Source organism: Ranitomeya variabilis, chromosome 4 (genome assembly GCF_051348905.1).
Source record: "Ranitomeya variabilis isolate aRanVar5 chromosome 4, aRanVar5.hap1, whole genome shotgun sequence".
NCBI lineage: Eukaryota > Metazoa > Chordata > Amphibia > Anura > Dendrobatidae > Ranitomeya > Ranitomeya variabilis.
The window spans coordinates 738121113-738144214 of NC_135235.1; the positions used below are offsets into that span (position 1 = coordinate 738121113).

At 46.4% G+C, this 23102-nt stretch overlaps 1 protein-coding gene and 1 long non-coding RNA gene across 2 annotated transcripts in view; one reads left to right on the plus strand and one right to left on the minus strand.

Annotated features, from left to right (window-relative positions):
- LOC143768020 (uncharacterized) overlaps positions 1-22551 on the minus strand; it is a 72456-nt gene extending 49905 nt beyond the window's left edge. The window contains exon 1 of the mRNA XM_077256663.1: positions 22492-22551. Within this exon, the coding sequence (XP_077112778.1) occupies positions 22492-22518 (27 nt within the window). The 5' untranslated portion in view covers positions 22519-22551. The remainder of the gene's footprint in view (positions 1-22491) is intronic.
- Positions 4989-10445, plus strand: LOC143766713 (uncharacterized). The gene is made up of 2 exons (XR_013213622.1): positions 4989-5125; positions 9214-10445. It is a non-coding gene; the product is annotated as an uncharacterized LOC143766713 (long non-coding RNA).
- Positions 22552-23102: the final 551 nt, after the last annotated feature.

Below are 23102 nucleotides of genomic sequence, written 5' to 3' on the forward strand. Positions count from 1 at the left end.
CCTTTTCTTTCTAAGCCCTGTAACCTCTTAGGCCTTAGGGTTAATAAGCTATAGATTGGGAGGACTGATATTGTATGTGTGATTTAGGTAATCGAGCAGTTAATTGTGGGTTTTTTATATTGTTTGATATTGTTGCGATATTACTGGTTATTGTGGGTTATTACTGTGTGATATTGTTGGGATATCACTGTATACTGGAGTGCTAATACTGTATCAGAGTTGTAATATTCATATATTTGTATATATATATATATATATAAATGCATGTAGAAAAGCTGCGGAGACACCATCACGTGTTTCTCAATGCAAGTAACGAATAGCCAGGTCTTTCCCCGGGAAGGAACAACCACGGGATGGGCAGCATCCAATAAAGGAAAACCACCTATACCAAAACATGGTATCCATCCACAAACAGCTGTTTCGGGGTATTTGCCCCTAATCAGTGTGGAGTAGGAAACTGGCTATTAGCAGTGCCTAGTGAAAAGACTATAAACATAAGGGTGAATGACCTCAGGGAGATCAAAACATCCAACACCGCGGAGACACCATCACGTGTTTCTCAACGCAGTGATCCAGAACATTGCCCCCATCCCTAATGGGAAATATGCAAATGCGTATTGCTTGCATTGAGAAACGAGATTATTGTAATTATTATATTGGGGTATAGTAGATCATAATTGTATTGAAATATTCATATAGCTCCGGTGCCATGCAGTGTCTGCATTTTTCATTTCTGCTTGTTTATAATTTAGATTCCCTCTGTATTGATTGAATCCACTGCTAAATCAAATTTTAATGTATTTTTTTCTAATAAAATATTGTACATATTATTATCTTGTGGATACCTCGGTTTTTCTCCCTCCCAGATGGAGAATTTGTTGAATTTATGTTGTTATTGAGGTTGTATACATCAGTGTGGGATATTGGTTATTCATTCTCAGTTAGTATATAGTATAAGGATAAGATAACGTTGAGGCACATTAAGATTAAGTGGATATTAATTATTAACCCTCCGTCACATACAATATCGGTTCTAACGAGTTCACATACAATGTGACTGTCAGGCGCAGGCTAGAAAAATACCTATAATATCTAATGTTTGCAATTTCAGTGCTCTAAAAGTGATCAGTGACCTTCATAGGGATGTAATAAAAGAGACTACACATAATCAGGTGCAAAAAAAAACATTTACTTAACATAAAACTAATAACTCTGAAATACAAACATTCAAAACTCCCGCCAAATAGTCCCCAGTTCGACTCTGTCAAAAAACTCTACAAAGAAAATTTATGGAAACAAACTTAATTTTAAGGTACCATAAGTACTATTAAACACATATTCAATCAGAATTAGATCCTGAAGTTTCCCCAGAAAAATTACACTTGCAGAGCAAAGAGCAAGAATTACACATCATTTTTGCATGTGTCAGGCAGATTGCATTATGACATTTGTGACATTCATAATTAGAAAGCCTTCTGATTCCGCTTTCCGTGGTACAGGTGGTGCATCTCCTTCTTTTGGGAGGTGGTACAGGTGGTGAATTTTCACTATCATCTTCTGGGCGGAATCTACTGAATATGCCTGAGCAGCACACTTTCTTATTTAATCTGCCTTATCTCTATGAAATATCCTCACACTTTGTGCTATACATTCATAAAACAAGCTAAATAAACAATTGTGATGAATAAAAACATAAAATACCAAGCTTATTGAGTGTGACGTGTTCACATACAATGAGCCTGAGAGATTAGCGCAGTTACCGTATTTTTCGTACTACAAGACGCACTTTTTCCCCCCAAAAAAAGGGGGGAAAATGGGGGGTGCGTCTAATAGTCGCAATGCAGGCTTACCGTGGCGGCAGAGGTGCGGTGGCAGAGGTGCGGCGGCAGACGTGCGGGGATGAGGAGGCGCAGTGAGCGGGGTCCCTTCCGGTCCATCTTCCGGAGGCCGCGCATGCGCAGATGGAGTGCTCTGCTTCCCGGGGCTTCAGGAAAATGGCAGCCGCGATCTCCATCTGCGCACGCGCGGCCTCCCGCGGCCATTTTCCTGAAGCCCCGGGAAGCAGAGCGCTTCATCTGCGCACGCACGGCCTCGGAAAGATGGCCGCCACCACCGCTAACAACAGGATTCACCCGGCTCTGCTGCTTACCGGGCTGCTGCATCACCTCACCGGGGAAAGGGACCCCTCTGACGCCATACCTCTCACTGCGCCTTGTCATCCCAGCACCTCCTCATCCCAGCACCTCCTCATCCCAGCACCTCTGCCGGTTACCACTGCTGCAACCCTCCCATGGACACCAGGCCGTGGCGTCGCCCACCTAAGCAGGAAGGGTCCCTGCTCAGGTGCACGCCGTACCGCATCACCCCACCTCTGCCGACACCATGCCTCCTGTGACCCTGCTCTGCCACCGCCAGCCCTCAGGTAAGATACTGTAAATTCGGACAATAAGACGGACCCCCATCTTATAAAAAATCTTTTTTTCTGCAATTTTCACCCCAAATTTGGGGTGCGCCTTATGGTCCGGTGCGTCTTATAGTCCGAAAAATACGGTATATCTGTCCTCCTGAAGCTCTGCAATCCAACTGTGGTATGAGGTTTCACAGAGCTGCTAGAGACAGGAGACTACCTGGAGGGAGGGGATTTCCTCACAATCTGGTGAGGAAGGAGAAATGAAAGTAAAAGAGATGTGCCTGTCAGGCCTATTGTATGTGACTGAGGGTTAATAGTCAAGTTTGGCATTAATAGTTAATATTGGACCTCAATAGAGGTGCAAGGAGGGTTCCTCCATTTGGTACTATAAGTTTTAGTGATTTTGTGGAGGAAGTCCCTTCCTTTAACACAGTTTTTGCGACAAGAAATATCCATCACTATAAGGAACACAGAGTCACTGCACAATGTTAGTTAAGACAGGTCCATAACAACTTTATTATCCTATACACAGTGGAGTAGATAGAAATCACAGGTCCCACAGCAATAGATATAATTGGGCCCCCTAACTTAAAGGAAAAAGATATATCATATATATATATATGTGGCGGAGTCATATCTCCCGACTCTGCAGACCGCATGCTGCCTTTGTTAATTTAAGTCTGCAACTAGATAGACCAAAAGTCTGTATTTCTTACTAATCCCTGTCAGACTCATCAACAGAACATTTTTCCCCTGTAGACCCAGGTAACTCAGTATGTCTCCTACACACTATGATGGACCCCACAATATGATGGTCCAAACAGCACCTCATACACTATTATGGCCACCACAGCCTGCTACACAAAGTAAGGACCACCACTCAGTATGGAGGGGACTGCGGCACTGTGGGAACATTATACTGTGTATGGGGGGGATGATGGTACTTTGGTAGCACTGTACGGTGTGTAGGGGGATAGCAGTACTATGAGGACAGTATACAGTGTGGGGGAAATGACAGTACTGTGGGAGCATTATACTGTGCATGGTGGAATGGTGGTACTGGAAGGTTATTCTGTGTGTGGGAGAAAGGTAGTATTGTGAGACTATTATACTGTGCGGAGGTAATGACGATACTGTGAGAAGATTACTGTATACTGTGGGGGGGAATGGCAGTACTGTGGAAACATTACACTGTGTGGGGGATGGAGGTACTGTGGGAACATTATACTGTGTGGTGGGATGGTGGTACTGTGGGAACATTATGCTGTGTGGAGGTATAACAGTACTATGGGAAAATTACACTATGTGGAGGATGGCGGCACTGTGGGAACATTACACTGTGTGTGGGGGATGGTGGCACTATGGGAAAATTACACTATGTGGAGGATGGCGGCACTGTGGGAACATTACACTGTGTGTGGGGGATGGTGGTACTGTGGGAACATTATGCTGTGTGGAGGTATAACAGTACTATGGGAAAATTACACTATGTGGAGGATGGCGGCACTGTGGGAACATTACACTGTGTGTGGGGGATGGTGGCACTATGGGAAAATTACACTATGTGGAGGATGGCGGCACTGTGGGAACATTACACTGTGTGTGGTGGGATGGCGGCACTGTGGGAACATTATACTATGTGGGGGGATGGTGGTACTGTGGGAGCATTATACTGTGTGGGGGAGGTGTGGAAGGTCGGCTCACTTAGCTGCTCCTCAAGGTAGACACAGGCACACATGGGGTTCTGGGTGGTTTATAGCATCATGATCCCAAAGCCCAAAATGGTAACAGAAAAACAGCCTTTCTGGCTCCAAAGAAAAAATAAACAGCTCATACAAAGTCCTGCCCAGAGCTTCTGGGACAACACATGTGGCAGCTCTCACAGGAGCTTCAGTATGGAGACTTCCTTGCCTCCACACAACACAGCCAGAGGAAAAAAAGCTGCTGGACATTTAGGGTATGTGCACACGCTGCGGTCTTTGCTGCGGATTTGACGCTGCGGATCCGCAGCAGTTTTCCATGCAGTGTACAGTACCATGTAACCGAATGGAAAACCAAAACCGCAGTGCCCACGATGCAGAAAAATCCGCGCGGAATTGCTGCGGGAAAAAAAGAAGGACCATGTCACTTCCTTCTGCGGATTCTGCAGCGGTTTTCAACATGCACCAATAGGAAAGTGCTGTTGAAAACCCGCAGAGGAATCCGCAGAAGAAACCGCACGAAAATCCGCAGCGAAAACCGCAGTGAATTTGCACTGCGGATTTTCCAATTCCGCAGTGGAAAAATCTGCAGCAAAATCCGCAGCGTGTGCACGTAGCCTTATTTCCCCAGCCACACCCTTGAGGCGGAGATATGGGGAGTGGGCATCCTGCCCATCTCTTACCTACTCACCTAAAAACCCACCCATAACATGGCAGCTTAACTCCTTCAGCACAAAGAATGCTGAAGAGAAACTTATGGGTTTCTAGATCACGGAGGAAAGCAATCTCCATGACACATCTCTCCCCTCACAGACAGCGCCAGTGATCCTGTCACAGGGGTATTATACATAAGGGGCATTACACTGTGTGGGGGCAAAGAAAGGGTAGATGCTAGAGTGTATGGGCTCCTTCCAGGTGTGACGTCATTTCCGGGGGCGTGTCCTATCGGGAGGGGGCGTGTTCTCCAAGGCGGCAAAGGAAAGCAGCATGATGACAGCTTGTGGACGCCATGGAGGTCAGTGGTTTCAGGGTGAAAAATGCTACTTGCCGATCGCTATTCGCTATTGGGGGGAGGCCCTGTGGTGGTCGACCTACTTGTCTGTGTGGGGAGTGACCCGTGGTGGGATTTTGGGGGGTGTTGCTGGCTATTGTGGGGGACCCCTGTGGTGTGGTTTTGGGGGGCTCCGCTGCTGCTGGCTATTGTGGGGGTTCCCTGCGGTGGGATTTTGGGGGGCTCCGCTGCTGCTGGCTATTGTGGGGGACCGCTGTTGTAGGATTTTGGGGGGCTCCGCTGCTGGCTATTGTGGGGGTTCCCTGCGGTGGGATTTTGGGGGCTCCGCTGCTGCTGGCTATTGTGGGGGGCCTCCGCTGCTGCTAGCTATTGTGGGGGATCCCTGCAGTAGGATTTTGGGGGGCTCTGCTGCTGCTGGCTATTGTGGGGGATCCCTGCGGTGGGATTTTGGGGGGCTCCGCTGCTGCTGGCTATTGTGGGGGACCCCTGTGGTGGGATTTTGGGGGGCTCTGCTGCTGCTGGCTATTGTGGGGGACCCCTGTGGTGGGATTTTGGGGGGCTCTGCTGCTGGCTATTGTGGGGGATCCCTGCGGTGGGATTTTGGGGGGCTCCGCTGCTGCTGGCTATTGTGGGGGACCGCTGCGGTGTGGTTTTGGGGGGCTCCGCTGCTGCTGGCTATTGTGGGGGACCGCTGCAGTTTTGGTGGGCTCTGCTGCTGCTGGCTATTGTGGGGGACCCCTGTGGTGGGATTTTGGTGGGCTCCGCTGCTGCTGGCTATTGTGGGGGACCCCTGCGGTGGGATTTTGGTGGGCTCCGCTGCTGCTGGCTATTGTGGGGGACCCCTGTGGTGTGGTTTTGGGGGGTTCCGCTGCTGGCTATTGTGGGGGACCCCTGTGGTGGGGTTTTGGTGGGCTCCGCTGCTGCTGGCTATTGTGGGGGACCCCTGTGGTGGGGTTTTGGTGTGCTCCGCTGCTGCTGGCTATTGTGGGGGACCGCTGCGGTGTGGTTTTGGGGGGCTCCGCTGCTGCTGGCTATTGTGGGGGGACCCCTGTGGTGTGGTTTTGGTGGGCTCCGCTGCTGCTGGCTATTGTGGGGGACCCCTGTGGTGGGATTTTGGTGGGCTCCGCTGCTGCTGGCTATTGTGGGGGATCCCTGCTGTGGGATTTTGGGGGGCTCCGCTGCTGCTGGCTATTGTGGGGGACCCCTGCGGTGGCATTTTGGGGGCTCCGCTGCTGCTGGCTATTGTGGGGGACCCCTGCAGTGTGGTTTTGGGGGGCTCCGCTGCTGCTGGCTATTGTGGGGGACCCCTGTGGTGTGGTTTTGGGGGGCTCCGCTGCTGCTGGCTATTGTGGGGACCCCTGTGGTGTGGTTTTGGGGGGTTCCGCTGCTGGCTATTGTGGGGGACCCCTGTGGTGTGGTTTTGGTGGGCTCCGCTGCTGCTGGCTATTGTGGGGGACCCCTGTGGTGGGGTTTTGGTGGGCTCCGCTGCTGCTGGCTATTGTGGGGGACCCCTGTGGTGGGGTTTTGGTGGGCTCCGCTGCTGATGGCTATTGTGGGGGACCCCTGTGGTGGGATTTTGGTGGGCTCCGCTGCTGATGGCTATTGTGGGGGATCCCTGTGGTGGGATTTTGGTGGGCTCCGCTGCTGATGGCTATTGTGGGGGATCCCTGCTGTGGGATTTTGGGGGGCTCCGCTGCTGCTGGCTATTGTGGGGGACCTCTGCGGTGGGATTTTGGGGGGCTCTGCTGCTGCTGGCTATTGTGGGGGACTCCTGCGGTGGGATTTTGGGAGGCTCCGCTGCTGCTGGCTATTGTGGGGGACCCCTGTGGTGGGCTTTTGGGGGGACCTGCTGCTGCTTGCTATTGTGGGATTTTGTGGGGGGGGACTGCTGCTGGCTGTTGTGGTGGACTTCTGTGGTAGGCAACCTGCTTTTGTGAGGGGGGCTGCAGGCTATTGGGGGACCCCTGACCTGCTTGTGGGGGGGGGGGGCGACCTGCTGCATGCAATTGGGGGTGACCCATTTTAGTGGGGGGGTGACCTGCTTGTGGGGGGGGGACCTGCTGCTGGCAATTGGGGGGACCCCTGTGGTGGGATTTAGGGGTGACCTGCTTATGGGGAGACTTGTTTGGGGTGGGAGACCTGCTGCTGGCTATTGGGGTGACCCCTGTGGTGTGATTTGGGGGCGACCTGCATGCGGGGGACCCCTTTTAGTGAGGGTGACCTGCTTATGGTTGGGTTTGGGGAGGCGACCTGCTTGTTGCGGGACCCCTTTTAGTGGGGGCGACCTGCTTGTGGAGGGGTGACCTGCTGATGGCTATTGATGGGCCCCTGTGGTGGGGTTTGGGGGTGACCTGCTGGCTATTGTTGGGGACCCCTGTGGTGGGGTTTGGAGGTGACGTGCTGCTTACGGGGTGGACCCCTTTTAGTGGGGGCGACCTGCTGCTGGCTATTGGGGAGACCCTGGTGATGGGGTATGAGGGCGACATGCTTGTGGTCGGGTTTTGGGAGGGCGTGACCTGCTGTCTATTGGGGGGGACCCTTGTGGTGGATGTGGGGGGAGACCTGCTGCAAGCTATTGGGGGACCCCTGTGGTGGGATGCGGGGGTGACCTGCTTGTGGTGGGATGTGGGGAGGCGACCTGCATGTGAGGGGTGACCTGCTGCAGGCTATTTGGGGGACCCCTGTGGTGAGATTTGAGGGCGACCTGCTTGTCGTTGAATGTGGGGAGGCGACCTGCTTGTCGTTGAATGTGGGGAGGCGACCTGCTTGTCGTTGAATGTGGGGAGGCGACCTGCTTGTCGTTGAATGTGGGGAGGCGACCTGCTTGTCGTTGAATGTGGGGAGGCGACCTGCTTGTCGTTGAATGTGGGGAGGCGACCTGCTTGTCGTTGAATGTGGGGAGGCGACCTGCTTGTCGTTGAATGTGGGGAGGCGACCTGCTTGTCGTTGAATGTGGGGAGGCGACCTGCTTGTCGTTGAATGTGGGGAGGCGACCTGCTTGTCGTTGAATGTGGGGAGGCGACCTGCTTGTCGTTGAATGTGGGGAGGCGACCTGCTTGTCGTTGAATGTGGGGAGGCGACCTGCTTGTCGTGGAATGTGGGGAGGCGACCTGCTGCTGGCTATTGGGGGGATCCCGTGGTGGGATTTGGGGATGACCTGCTGCTTACAGATGGAACCCTTTTATTGGGGGGTGACCTGCTGCTTACTGGGGGATCCCTTTTATTGGGGGCGACCTGCTTATGGGTTGGGTTTGGGGGGGGGGGGCTGAAGAGGGTTTAAGCTGGGTGGGGGGTGGACATCGAAGGGGGTGTGTGCTGGGTGGGGGGGTCCACGTCCGATGGGTGTTGGATGTCCGATGGGGGTTTGTGGGGGTTGGACATCCGAAGGGGGTGTGTGCTGAGTGGGGGGGTCCACGTCCGATGGGGGTTTGTGCTCGGGAGGGGGGGGTCCACGTGTGATGGGGGTTTGTGCGGGGTGGGGGGTCTGCATCTGGGGGTTTGCTGGGTGGGGGGTTCCGCGTCCGGTGGGGGTTGGACGTCCGATGGTGGTTTGTGGGGGTTGGACGTCCGATGGGGGTTGGACGTCCGATGGGGGTTTGTGGGGGTTGGACGTCCGATGAGAGTTTAAGCTGGGGTGGCGTTCGATTGGAGGGGGTGTCTGATGGGATTTATGGTTGGGGCAGGGGGCGCCATATTTGGATTTACGCTTGAGGGGAGGGAATGTCTGGTGGGCTTTGGATTTATCCTGTGGGGTCCGCTGGTTAATGTGAGGTGGATGTTCCTGACTGGGGGAGCGAGGTTATGCTGTGTGGCCATCTGGTTGATGTGGGGGGGGGCCGGGGTAATGCTTCATTGGGGTACACAAAAAAAAATATGAGTGTATGCTGCTTATGCTATGCAAAAAAAAAAGGTATTTCCCTGTAGAGTAGGCCACACCACCAACTGGCACGAAGCTAATCCTTTTTAGCTTAATGTCAGTAGGAGGCAGACATGGGTCTGGACCACCCAGCTCAGTTCTGACTTAGGTTTTGGGGGGGGTTTTTTATTAACGATTTTCCTTTTTCTTTTTTTTTTCTTTTTTTTTTTTTCAGATACGGCTTTTGAGGGCGACAGTGGAATTGTCACTCTAATCTCCCACCTAGAATTGTCACTACCATATCATCTGTGGTCTACGAGGCAAGGCCCTAACACATCAAAAGTGTTTGTGGTTCCCCAGAGGACGGTCCATGCCACGAATCCCCCTACCCTCTGGCCCCCCCAGAGCCAGATAGAGTAGGGAGGGAAGACTAATCCGTTATGTGCCAGCCGCCGAAAGGTCTGCGTCCAGGTTATTCCATGCCCATCTTCATCATCGGTCTGTGAAGAATGATGTGTGACCTTCAGGACAGGTATATCCTACCAGGCAGTGAGGGGGCTACTTTAAAAAAAAAAAAAAAAAAAAAAAAAAAAAAATGGAAAGGACAGGACAAGTATGTCCTAGTTTGCCCCTGAGCAATATGGACATCTTCTGGGGAAACCTTCCTATTCATGCAGCCTCCATGTTTTCCAGAGGCTCCTGTGACCCTGCTCTTAAAATATCCAGGCTTCGGTCTAGGCCTTCTCTGGTGGCCGGTCCACACCGCCAGTGCCCTGAACAATCATGCACACCAACTTTCTAGTGTGTCCTACTCTGCACCTATCAGTTTAAGAGTACTTCGCTTCTGCAACAGAGGACTAAAGTCTGCCTCCCAAGACATCTGCTGTTCAATTTTGGTTGTTTTGGAAATGTTCTGTCCAAAAAACCGACGGGACAACTCTCCGACCCGCCAGGAAAAGATGAGACCTTCCTTTAGGCCAACCCCCTCCTGGCATCCATGAACCCACCAGCACTGGTCTGCTAGGCCTGGATCTAGCAGACTCTCTTCGACATGATGGGGCGTTCCCACCTTGGATGTTTCTCAGGGTCGGCTGCCGTGTCCTTCACAATTCAAGGCCGGTATTACGATCTCTGGTCTGGGACACCGAAACCTCAGACATCGGAGGCAGGCCTGGGGGTAACAGAGCCACATACCAAACCGACAGTCCAACCCGCATGCACCAACAGCATACTACAGTTTTACAATACTTTAGAAATGCATAAAATGAAACAAGCAAAGGCATAAAGTTATTCAATGCAAAAAAATGCAGTTTTATAAAATTGGAAATGTTTCTATATCTAATGGTAAAATGATATTTATCCAGTATTTCTATAAGTAAAAGTCTGAGATTTCTGTGGGAAATGGTCATTTGTTCCTCTTAAACCAGTTCTGAATGTAAATAAAACATTACTCTGATGAAGTCTCCACATTGTATTTTCGCCTTTCATTTCATGCGTAGGGCAGGACAAGCCCATGATGTATCTGTGTAACACATGGTAGGTGCTATAATAACAGCCTTAGGCTGGTTTCACACCAGCGTTCGGCAGGGCTGCGGATGGCAGCCTTCTTCCTCCGTTAAGGCTACTTTCACACTAACGTCGCTTGCTGTACGTCTCAATGCGTCATTTTGGAGAAAAAACGCATCCTGCAAAGTTGCCTGCATGATGCGTTTTTTCTCCATAGACTTTCATTAGCAACACATTGGGACGGATTGCCACACGTCGCATCCATCATGCGACAGATGCGTCGTGTTTTGGCGGACCGTCGGCACAAAAAAAGTTCCATGTAACTTTTTTGTGCGTCGAGTCCGCCATTTTCGACCGCGCATGCGTGGCCGAAACTCCGCCCCCTCCTCCCCGGAACTCACAATAGGCCCCGGATGCGTTGTAAAACTGCCTCCGCTGCCCACGTTGTTCTACATAAAACACACTGTCCGTCGGGCCGACGGTTTGCGACTGCCCATACCGACTGACTAGTGTGAAAGTAGCCTTAGCCCTGCTCACTGCCACAACTCTTCATTCAGTTCCGCCTACGTCTGCATGCGTCCTGCATACCCTATCTTTAATATTGGGTACGCAGGCCAAGCGGATGCCTCCACATGCGTTGTTTCAACGCTGCGCCGACTGCAATAAAATGCAACATGTTGCGTTCGACGCAGTTCAGCGCATCTTCAAAATGAGGCATGCCTGCGTACCCAATGTTAGATAGGGGACGCATGCAGACTTAGGCGGAGCTGAAGGAAGAGGCGCAGCAGTGGGCGGGGCTTAATGGAGGAAGAATGCTGCCGAACGCTGGTGTGAAACCTGCCTGAGACAGGTAAGCCACTTTTGAAACAGTGTTCACATGTACAAGCTCTTAGCCCCTTTGTGGCGGGGCCAATTTTTTAAAATCTGACCAGTGTCACTTTATATAGTAATAACTCTGGAATGCTTCAACATCCCATTGATTTTGAGATTAATTTTTTTTTTCGTGTTATATTAGGCTTTATGATAATGGTAAACTTGAGTTGATATGTTTTGATTTATTTTGTAAAAAATCAGAAATTTTACAAATTTTAAAAAATATAAATTTTGAATGATTTTCCCTTTAAGGCCGGCCGGAGTCACACTAGAGAGGAATACGGACGAGTGCTATGCGAGAAAAAAATCGCATAGCACTCGAACCAATGTTAATCTCCCAACACTTTTTTTTCACGGCCGTATATGTGCGAGTGAAATTGCAGTATGCTGTGATTTGCACCGTATATCAGCCGAGACTCGCCAATGAAAGTCTATTTGTGCAAGAAAAACTCACACCACACGGGCCTTCAGTGTGACTTGCGAGAAATACGCAACGGTGTCCTTTGAAAGGCCGACAATTCAGGTGCAGTGTACAGTAAAATCACACTGACAGGTTACAATAGAATAGACATATACACACAGTATAGGTGTATATAAAATCTAAAGAGATACACTACAGACCAAAAGTTTGGACACACCTCATTTAAAGATTTTTCTGTATTTCATGACTGAAAATTGTATATTCACACTGAAGGCATCAAAACTATGAATTAACACAGGTGGAATTATATACTTAATTTCAGTTTCACACTTTTTTGTTATGTCTTATATTCTAGGTTCTTCAAAGTAGCCACCTTTTTCTTTGACTGCTTTGCACACTCTTGGCATTCTCTTTATGAGCTGCAAGAGGTAGTCACTTGGAATGATTTTCACTTCACAGGTGTGCCCTGTCAGGTTTAATAAGTGGGATTTCTTGCCTTATAAATGGGTTTGGGACCATCAGTTGTGTTGTGCAGAAGTCTGGTGGATACACAGCTGATAGTCCTACTGAATAGACTGTTAGCTGCTTTTTTCCTGCCATAATACAAATTCTAAGTAAAGAAAAACGAGTGGCCATCATTACTTTAAGAAATGAAGATCAGTCAGTCCGAAAAATTGGGAAAACTGAAAGTGTCCCCAAGTGCAGTGGCAAAAACCACCAAGCGCTACTAAGAAACTGGCTCACATGAGGACCGCCCCAGGAAAGGAATACCAAGAGTCACCTCTGCTTCTGAGGATAAGTTTATCCGAGTCACCAGCCTCAGAAATCGCAGGTTAACAGCAGCTCAGATTAGAGACCAGGTCAATGCCACACAGAGTTCTAGCAGCAGACACATCTCTACAACAACTGTTAGGGCTTGTTTCCATTTGCGAGAAACACATCCGTATCTCGCATGTGGAAACCAAGCTGTGGCGCCGGCACTTTGGAGCAAAGCGTGCAGCTCCATGTGTTCCTATGCGGCTGCATGCTCCGCTCTGGAGTGCCGGTGCTACAGCTTGGTTTCCACATGCGAGATACGGACGTGTTTCTCGCAAATGGAAACAAGCCCTAACAGTTGTTGTAGAGATGTGTCTGCTGCTAGAACTCTGTGTGGCATTGACCTGGTCTCTAATCTGAGCTGCTGTTAACCTGCGATTTCTGAGGCTGGTGACTCGGATAAACTTTCTCGCAAATGGAAACAAGCCCTTAAGAGGAGACTTTGTGCAGCAGGCCTTCATGGTAAAATAGCTGCTAGGAAACCACTGCTAAGGACAGGCAACAAGCAGAAGAGACTTGTTTGAGCTAAATAACGCAAGGAATGGACATTAGACCAGTGGAAACCTGTGCTTTGGTCAGATGAGTCCGAATTTTAGATCTTTGGTTCCAACCACCGTGTCTTTGTACACAGAAAAGGTGAACGGATGGACTCTAAATGCCTGGTTTCCACCGTGAAGCATGGAGGAGGAGGTGTGATGGTGTGGGGGGCTTTGCTGGTGACACTGTTGGGGATTTATTCAAAATTGAAGGCATACTGAACCAGCATGGCTACCACAGCATCTTGCAGCGACATGCTATACCATCCGGTTTGCTTTTAGTTGGACCATCATTTATTTTTCAACAGGACAATGACCCCAAACACACCTCCAGGCTGTGTAAGGGCTATTTGACCAAGAAGGAGAGTGATGGGGTGCTACGCCAGATGACCTGGCCACCACAGTCACCAGACCTGAACCCAATCGAGATGGTTTGGGGTGAGCTGGACCACAGAGTGAAGGCAAAAGGGCCAACAAGTGCTAAGCATCTCTGGGAACTCCTTCAAGATTGTTGGAAGACCATTCCCAGTGTCTACCTCTTGAAGCTCATCAAGAGACTGCCAAGAGTGTGCAAAGCAGTCATCAAAGCAAAAGGTGGCTACTTTGAAAAACCTAGAATATAAGACATTTTCAGTTGCCTTACACTTTTATTAAGTATATAATTCCACATAGTTTTGATGCCTTCAGTGTGAATGTACAGTTTTCATAGTCATGAAAATACAGAAAAATCTTTAAATGAGGTGTGTCTAAACATTTGGTCTATACTGTCTGTGTGTGTGTATGTATGTGTGTGTGTGTATATGTATATGTGTATATATATAATATATCACACGGACGGCGGAATAGCTGATAGTTAATTTGTCGGCTTCTGTTAAATCATTGCAGAGGCTGACAGGATAGGAGACATGGTTTACATACAGTAAACCATTGCAGAACAGTTAGACTTATATAGGTCAGTGACTAATACGGTTAGTTGTGTGTGTGTGTGTGAAATTTGGGGCCTGTATGTATTTAATAATGTTTTCACTGAAAAAACTGGCGTGGGCTCCCGCACAATTTTCTGTGCCACAGAGGGAAAGCCAGTGACTGAGGACAGATATTATAGCCTAGAGAGGGACCATGGTTATTGCCACCCCAGAAAAGGTGCATCTGTAAGATGCGCCAATTCTGGCACTCAGCCTCTGTCTTCTCACTGCCCTGTAGCGGTGGCATATGGGGTAATAAGGGGTTAATTTCACCTTTGTATTGTAAGGTGACATTAGGCCAGCTTAGTAATGGAGAGATGTCTGATAGATGCCTCTCCATTACTAACCTGTGGGCTTGATGTTACTTGACAATAAAAAGGTGACATCAACCGCACAATTATGAACCCCTCTGCTACAGGGCAAGTGGGAAGAGCGAGGCTAAGTGCCAGAATTGGCACATCTATAAGATGCGCCATTTCTGCGACGGCTGAGAGCTGATGGTTTTTAGCCTGTGGGGCTGCCAATATCCATGGCCTCTTCACAGGCTATAAATATCAGCCTACAGCTGTCTGCCTAGCATTTGCTGGTTGGATTTTATGTCAATATTTTGTGTCCCCCTGTAAAATAGCCAGTAAAGGCTAAGCAAACAGCTGTGAGCTGATATTAATAGCCTGGGAACCTTTATGGTTATTGGCTCCTTTCCAGAATAGTAACATCAGCTGTCAGCTTTCCCACTGCTGGTTATGAAAATTATGCGGGAGCCCATGCAGGTTTTATTTTTTTAAAAATAAACCTATTGCATTTCACGCAGGTTTGTTAGTTGTTTTTTTTTACAGCATATGTAGGTTAATTATGTTAATGCTCCTACATGGGTGTGTGTGTGTCTTTAGTTAATATTAATGAGGGTATCTCGTGAAGAGTTTGAATAAGGAAATGCATCAAATTCCTTTATTTATTTTTATTTTTTTTAATATATCTTTATTTAGCGCTCACGATTTACAGAAACGCATCAAATCCGCATAAAAAAGTACAGAATTTCCACTGCGTTTTCTGCTAAGAGACGCACTAACCATGCAGACATTTCCTCAAGCAAATCTGCAACGTGCGCACATAGCCTTAACCATTATGCGTCCATATTCATTAATGAGCAGAACCACGTGACCGCTGAACACAGGAAGAGCTGCCCGGAGACCATCGGACATGCAGGGACCGTGCCAGGAGCAGGTGAGTATGTGACAGCCGCCGCTTCCCCGCCGACAATGACTCGAGTATAAGCCGAGAGGGTCTCTTTCTGCCCCCAAAAATTTCGGCTTATACGCGAGTATATACGGTACAGCACTCTAGAAGGGTGTGTATAAGGCCATATAGGTGCTGGTGGTACTATATATGGGGAAAACCTGGTGACAGGTTCCCTTTAAGAAACCTATGGAACTAGGTTAAAATTAGCATTTTTTTGGATGGTGAAAAACTTGTAATTTAAATATTGATGGTGGCTGAACTGCAGGTGGTCTGTGTCGCTTCATAAGTTTAAGGCCGGGGTCACACTAGCGTAGAATACGGACGAGCGCTATGTGAGAAAGCATCGCATGGCACTCGGACCAGTGTTAATCTATGGGGCAGATCACATCTGTGATTATTTTTTCATGCCAAATCAGCATACGAGAACAATCGCAGCATATATACCTGACAGGGGCCCATACAGTCTATATCTACAATAATATATACCTGACAGGGGCCCATACATTCTGATATCATCACTAATATATATACCTGACGGGGCCCATACATTCTGATATCATCACTAATATATATACCTGACGGGGCCCATACATTCTGATATCATCACTAATATATATACCTGACAGGAGCCCATACATTCTGATATCATCACTAATATATACCTGACAGGGCCCATACATTCTGATATCACTAATATATACCTGACAGGGCCCATACATTCTGATATTATCAGTAATATATATACCTGACAGGGCCCATACATTCTGATACCATCACTAATATATACCTGACATGGGCCCATACATTCTGATATCATCACTAATATATATACCTGACAGGGCCCATACATTCTGATATTATCAGTAATATATACCTGACAGGGGCCCATGCATTCTGATACCATCACTAATATATACCTGACATGGGCCCATACATTCTGATATCATCAGTAATATATACCTGACAGGGGCCCATGCATTCTGATACCATCACTAATATATACCTGACATGGGCCCATACATTCTGATATCATCACTAATATATATACCTGACAGGGGCCCATACATTCTGATATCATCACTAATATATACCTGACGGGGCCCATACATTCTGATATCATCACTAATATATACCTGACAGGAGCCCATACATTCTGATATCATCACTAATATATACCTGACAGGGCCCATACATTCTGATATCACTAATATATACCTGACAGGGCCCATACATTCTGATATTATCAGTAATATATACCTGACAGGAGCCCATGCATTCTGATACCATCACTAATATATACCTGACAGGAGCCCACACATTCTGATATCATCACTAATATATACCTGACAGGAGCCCGTACATTCTGATATTATCACTAATATACACCTGACAGGAGCCCACACATTCTGATACCGTCAATGATATATATATACCTGATAGGAGCCCATACATTCTGATATCATCACTTATATATACCTGACAGGAGCCCGTACAGTCTACAGTATATCTACAGTAATATATACCTGACAGGAGCCCACACATTCTGATACCGTCAATGATATATATATACCTGATAGGAGCCCATACATTCTGATATCATCACTAATATATACCTGACAGGAGCCCATACATTCTGATATCATCACTAATATATACCTGACAGGAGCCCATGCATTCTGATACCATCACTAATATATACCTGACAGGAGCCCACACATTCTGATATCATCACTACTGTAATATATACCTCACAGAGGCCCATACATTCTGATATTATCACTAATATACACCTGACAGGAGCCCACACATTCTGATACCGTCAATGATATATATATACCTGATAGGAGCCCATACATTCTGATATCATCACTTATATATACCTGACAGGGGCCCATACATTCTGATATCATCACTAATATATCCCTGACAGGGGCCCATACATTCTGATATCATCACTTATATATACCTGACAGGAGCCCGTACAGTCTACAGTATATCTACAGTAATATATACCTGACAGGAGCCCGTACAGTCTATATCTACAATAATATATACCTGACAGGAGCCCGTACAGTCTGTATCTACAATAATATATACCTGACAGGGGCCCGTACAGTCTGTATCTACAATAATATATACCTGACAGGAGCCCGTACAGTCTGTATCTACAATAATATATACCTGACAGGAGCCCGTACAGTCTGTATCTACAATAATATATACCTGACAGGAGCCCATACAGTCTGTATCTACAATAATATATACCTGACAGGAGCCCGTACAGTCTATATCTACAATAATATATACCTGACAGGAGCCGGTACAGTCTGTATCTACAATAATATATACCTGACAGGAGCTCGTACAGTCTATATCTACAATAATATATACCTGACAGGAGCCTGTACAGTCTATATCTACAATAATATATATCTGACAGGAGCCCATACAGTCTGTATCTACAATAATATATACCTGACAGGAGCCCGTACAGTCTGTATCTACAATAATATATACCTGACAGGAGCCCGTACAGTCTGTATCTACAATAATATATACCTGACAGGAGCCCGTACAGTCTGTATCTACAATAATATATACCTGACAGGAGCCCGTACAGTCTATATCTACAATAATATATACCTGACAGGAGCTCGTACAGTCTATATCTACAATAATATATGCCTGACAGGAGCCCGTACAGTCTATATCTACAATAATATATACCTGACAGGAGCCTGTACAGTCTATATCTACAATAATATATACCTGACAGGAGCCTGTACAGTCTGTATCTACAATAATATATACCTGACAGGAGCCCGTACAGTCTATATCTACAATAATATATACCTGACAGGAGCCCATACAGTCTATATCTACAATAATATATACCTGACAGGAGCCCGTACAGTCTGTATATACAATAATATATACCTGACAGGAGCCCGTACAGTCTATATCTACAATAATATATACCTGACAGGAGCCCGTACAGTCTATATCTACAATAATATATACCTGACAGGAGCCCGTACAGTCTATATCTACAATAATATATACCTGACAGGAGCCCATACAGTCTGTATCTACAATAATATATACCTGACAGGAGCCTGTACAGTCTATATCTACAATAATATATACCTGACAGGATCCCGTACAGTCTGTATCTACAATAATATATACCTGACAGGAGCCCGTACAGTCTGTATCTACAATAATATATATCTGACAGGAGCCCGTACAGTCTATATCTACAATAATATATACCTGACAGGAGCCCGTACAGTCTGTATCTACAATAATATATACCTGACAGGAGCCCGTACAGTCTATATCTACAATAATATATACCTGACAGGAGCCCGTACAGTCTGTATCTACAATAATATATACCTGACAGGAGCCCGTACAGTCTATATCTACAATAATATATACCTGACAGGAGCCTGTACAGTCTGTATCTACAATAATATATACCTGACAGGAGCCCGTACAGTCTGTATCTACAATAATATATACCTGACAGGAGCCCGTACAGTCTGTATCTACAATAATATATACCTGACAGGAGCCTGTACAGTCTGTATCTACAATAATATATATCTGACAGGAGCCCGTACAGTCTATATCTACAATAATATATACCTGACAGGAGCCCGTACAGTCTGTATATACAATAATATATACCTGACAGGAGCCCGTACAGTCTATATCTACAATAATATATACCTGACAGGAGCCCGTACAGTCTATATCTACAATAATATATACCTGACAGGAGCCCGTACAGTCTGTATCTACAATAATATATACCTGACAGGAGTCCGTACAGTCTATATCTACAGTAATATATACCTGACAGGAGCCCGTACAGTCTATATCTACAATAATATATACCTGACAGGAGCCCATACAGTCTATATCTACAATAATATATACCTGACAGGAGCCCGTACAGTCTGTATATACAATAATATATACCTGACAGGAGCCCGTACAGTCTATATCTACAATAATATATACCTGACAGGATCCCGTACAGTCTGTATCTACAATAATATATACCTGACAGGAGCCCGTACAGTCTATATCTACAATAATATATACCTGACAGGAGCCCGTACAGTCTATATCTACAATAATATATACCTGACAGGAGCCCATACAGTCTGTATCTACAATAATATATACCTGACAGGAGCCTGTACAGTCTATATCTACAATAATATATACCTGACAGGATCCCGTACAGTCTGTATCTACAATAATATATATCTGACAGGAGCCCGTACAGTCTATATCTACAATAATATATACCTGACAGGAGCCCGTACAGTCTGTATCTACAATAATATATACCTGACAGGAGCCCGTACAGTCTATATCTACAATAATATATACCTGACAGGAGCCCGTACAGTCTGTATCTACAATAATATATACCTGACAGGAGCCTGTACAGTCTATATCTACAATAATATATACCTGACAGGAGCCCGTACAGTCTATATCTACAATATATACCTGACAGGAGCCCGTACAGTCTGTATCTACAATAATATATACCTGACAGGAGTCCGTACAGTCTATATCTACAATAATATATACCTGACAGGAGCCTGTACAGTCTATATCTACAATAATATATACCTGACAGGAGCCCGTACAGTCTATATCTACAATATATACCTGACAGGAGCCCGTACAGTCTGTATCTACAATAATATATACCTGACAGGAGCCCGTACAGTCTATATCTACAATAATATATACCTGACAGGAGCCTGTACAGTCTGTATCTACAATAATATATACCTGACAGGAGCCCGTACAGTCTGTATCTACAATAATATATACCTGACAGAAGCCCGTACAGTCTATATCTACAATAATATATACCTGACATGAGCCCGTACAGTCTATATCTACAATAATATATACCTGACAGGAGACCGTACAGTCTGTATCTACAATAATATATACCTGACAGGAGCCTGTACAGTCTATATCTACAATAATATATACCTGACAGGAGCCTGTACAGTCTGTATCTACAATAATATATATACCTGACAGGAGCCTGTACAGTCTGTATCTACAATAATATATACCTGACAGGAGCCTGTACAGTCTATATCTACAATACTATATACCTGACAGGAGCCCGTACAGTCTGTATCTACAATAATATATACCTGACAGGAGCCCGTACAGTCTGTATCTACAATAATATATACCTGACAGGAGCCTGTACAGTCTGTATCTACAATAATATATACCTGACAGGAGCCCGTACAGTCTATATCTACAATAATATATACCTGACAGGAGCCTGTACAGTCTATATCTACAATAATATATACCTGACAGGAGCCTGTACAGTCTGTATCTACAATAATATATACCTGACAGGAGCCCGTACAGTCTGTATCTACAATAATATATACCTGACAGGAGCCCGTACAGTCTGTATCTACAATACTATATACCTGACAGGAGTCCGTACAGTCTATATCTACAATAATATATATCTGACAGGAGCCCGTACAGTCTGTATCTACAATAATATATACCTGACAGGAGCCTGTACAGTCTATATCTACAATAATATATACCTGACAGGAGCCTGTACAGTCTGTATCTACAATAATATATATACCTGACAGGAGCCTGTACAGTCTGTATCTACAATAATATATACCTGACAGGAGCCTGTACAGTCTATATCTACAATACTATATACCTGACAGGAGCCCGTACAGTCTGTATCTACAATAATATATACCTGACAGGAGCCCGTACAGTCTGTATCTACAATAATATATACCTGACAGGAGCCTGTACAGTCTGTATCTACAATAATATATACCTGACAGGAGCCTGTACAGTCTGTATCTACAATAATATATGCCTGACAGGAGCCCGTACAGTCTGTATCTACAATAATATATACCTGACAGGAGCCTGTACAGTCTGTATCTACAATAATATATGCCTGACAGGAGCCCGTACAGTCTGTATCTACAATAATATATACCTGACAGGAGCCTGTACAGTCTATATCTACAATAATATATACCTGACAGGAGCCTGTACAGTCTATATCTACAATAATATATACCTGACAGGAGCCCGTACAGTCTGTATCTACAATAATATATACCTGACAGGAGCCCGTACAGTCTGTATCTACAATAATATATACCTGACAGGAGCCCGTACAGTCTGTATCTACAATAATATATACCTGACAGGAGCCCGTACAGTCTGTATCTACAATAATATATGCCTGACAGGAGCCCGTACAGTCTGTATCTACAATAATATATACCTGACAGGAGCCTGTACAGTCTGTATCTACAATAATATATGCCTGACAGGAGCCCGTACAGTCTGTATCTACAATAATATATACCTGACAGGAGCCTGTACAGTCTATATCTACAATAATATATACCTGACAGGAGCCCGTACAGTCTATATCTACAATAATATATACCTGACAGGAGCCCGTACAGTCTGTATCTACAATAATATATACCTGACAGGAGCCCGTACAGTCTGTATCTACAATAATATATACCTGACAGGAGCCCGTACAGTCTGTATCTACAATAATATATACCTGACAGGAGCCTGTACAGTCTATATCTACAATAATATATACCTGACAGGAGCCCGTGCAGTCTGTATCTACAATAATATATACCTGACAGGAGCCCGTACAGTCTGTATCTACAATAATATATACCTGACAGGAGACCGTACAGTCTATATCTACAATAATATATACCAGGAAGGAGCCCATACAGTCTGTATCTACAATAATATATACCTGACAGGAGACCGTACAGTCTATATCTACAATAATATATACCAGGAAGGAGCCCATACACTCTAGCATCTTCACAGTGAGCCGGCTAGAGTGTATGGGCTGCAGTCAGGACCTGGAAGGAGCCCATACACTCTAGGCTCAACCGCAAAGAAAGGGGCCTGTACTAGGAGGACAACCCGCTCCCTCACTTCCTGTCCTCCATAGTTGGGTCGTATGTATCTATTACAGGAAACAGAGCAAACCTCAAAAGAGTCTCAGTGCAGAAGGGGTTAATGTCCCCCCCCCCCCCGCTCAGTAATGGGGAATCTCCACTTACCTCCACCTGCAGAGCCGCACTCCACATATATGGCCGCTCTGTGCGCACAGGACCTGTGATGAGGTCACAGGAGGGGAGGAGTCAGGGGTCACATGATCAGGGGCCTCAGTGTATGCAGGACTCTGCTGTGCTGGTTGTCATGGTGCTGGATGAGGGGAAGTTTCTGTGTGGGGTCAGGAGGGGTTTACAGTGTGGATGTAGCTGAGCCGTGTGTGTACGAGGTGTACGGAGCGGAGCCGTGTGTGTACGAGGTGTATGGAGCAGACTGCATATAACAGTAGTACTGGGTGTATGCTGCTCACAGAGCGGAGCCGTGTGTGCGGAGCAGACTGTATATAACAGTAGTACTGGGTGTACGGTGCTCACAGAGCGGAGCCGTGTGTACGGAGCAGACTGCATATAACAGTAGTACTGGGTGTACGCTGCTCATAGAGCGGAGCCGTGTGTACGGAGCAGACTGCATATAACAGTAGTACTGGGTGTACGCTGCGCACAGAGCGGAGCCATGTGTATGGAGCAGACTGCATATAACAGTAGTACTGGGTGTACGCTGCTCACAGAGCGGAGCCGTGTGTACGGAGCAGACTGCATATAACAGTAGTACTGAGTGT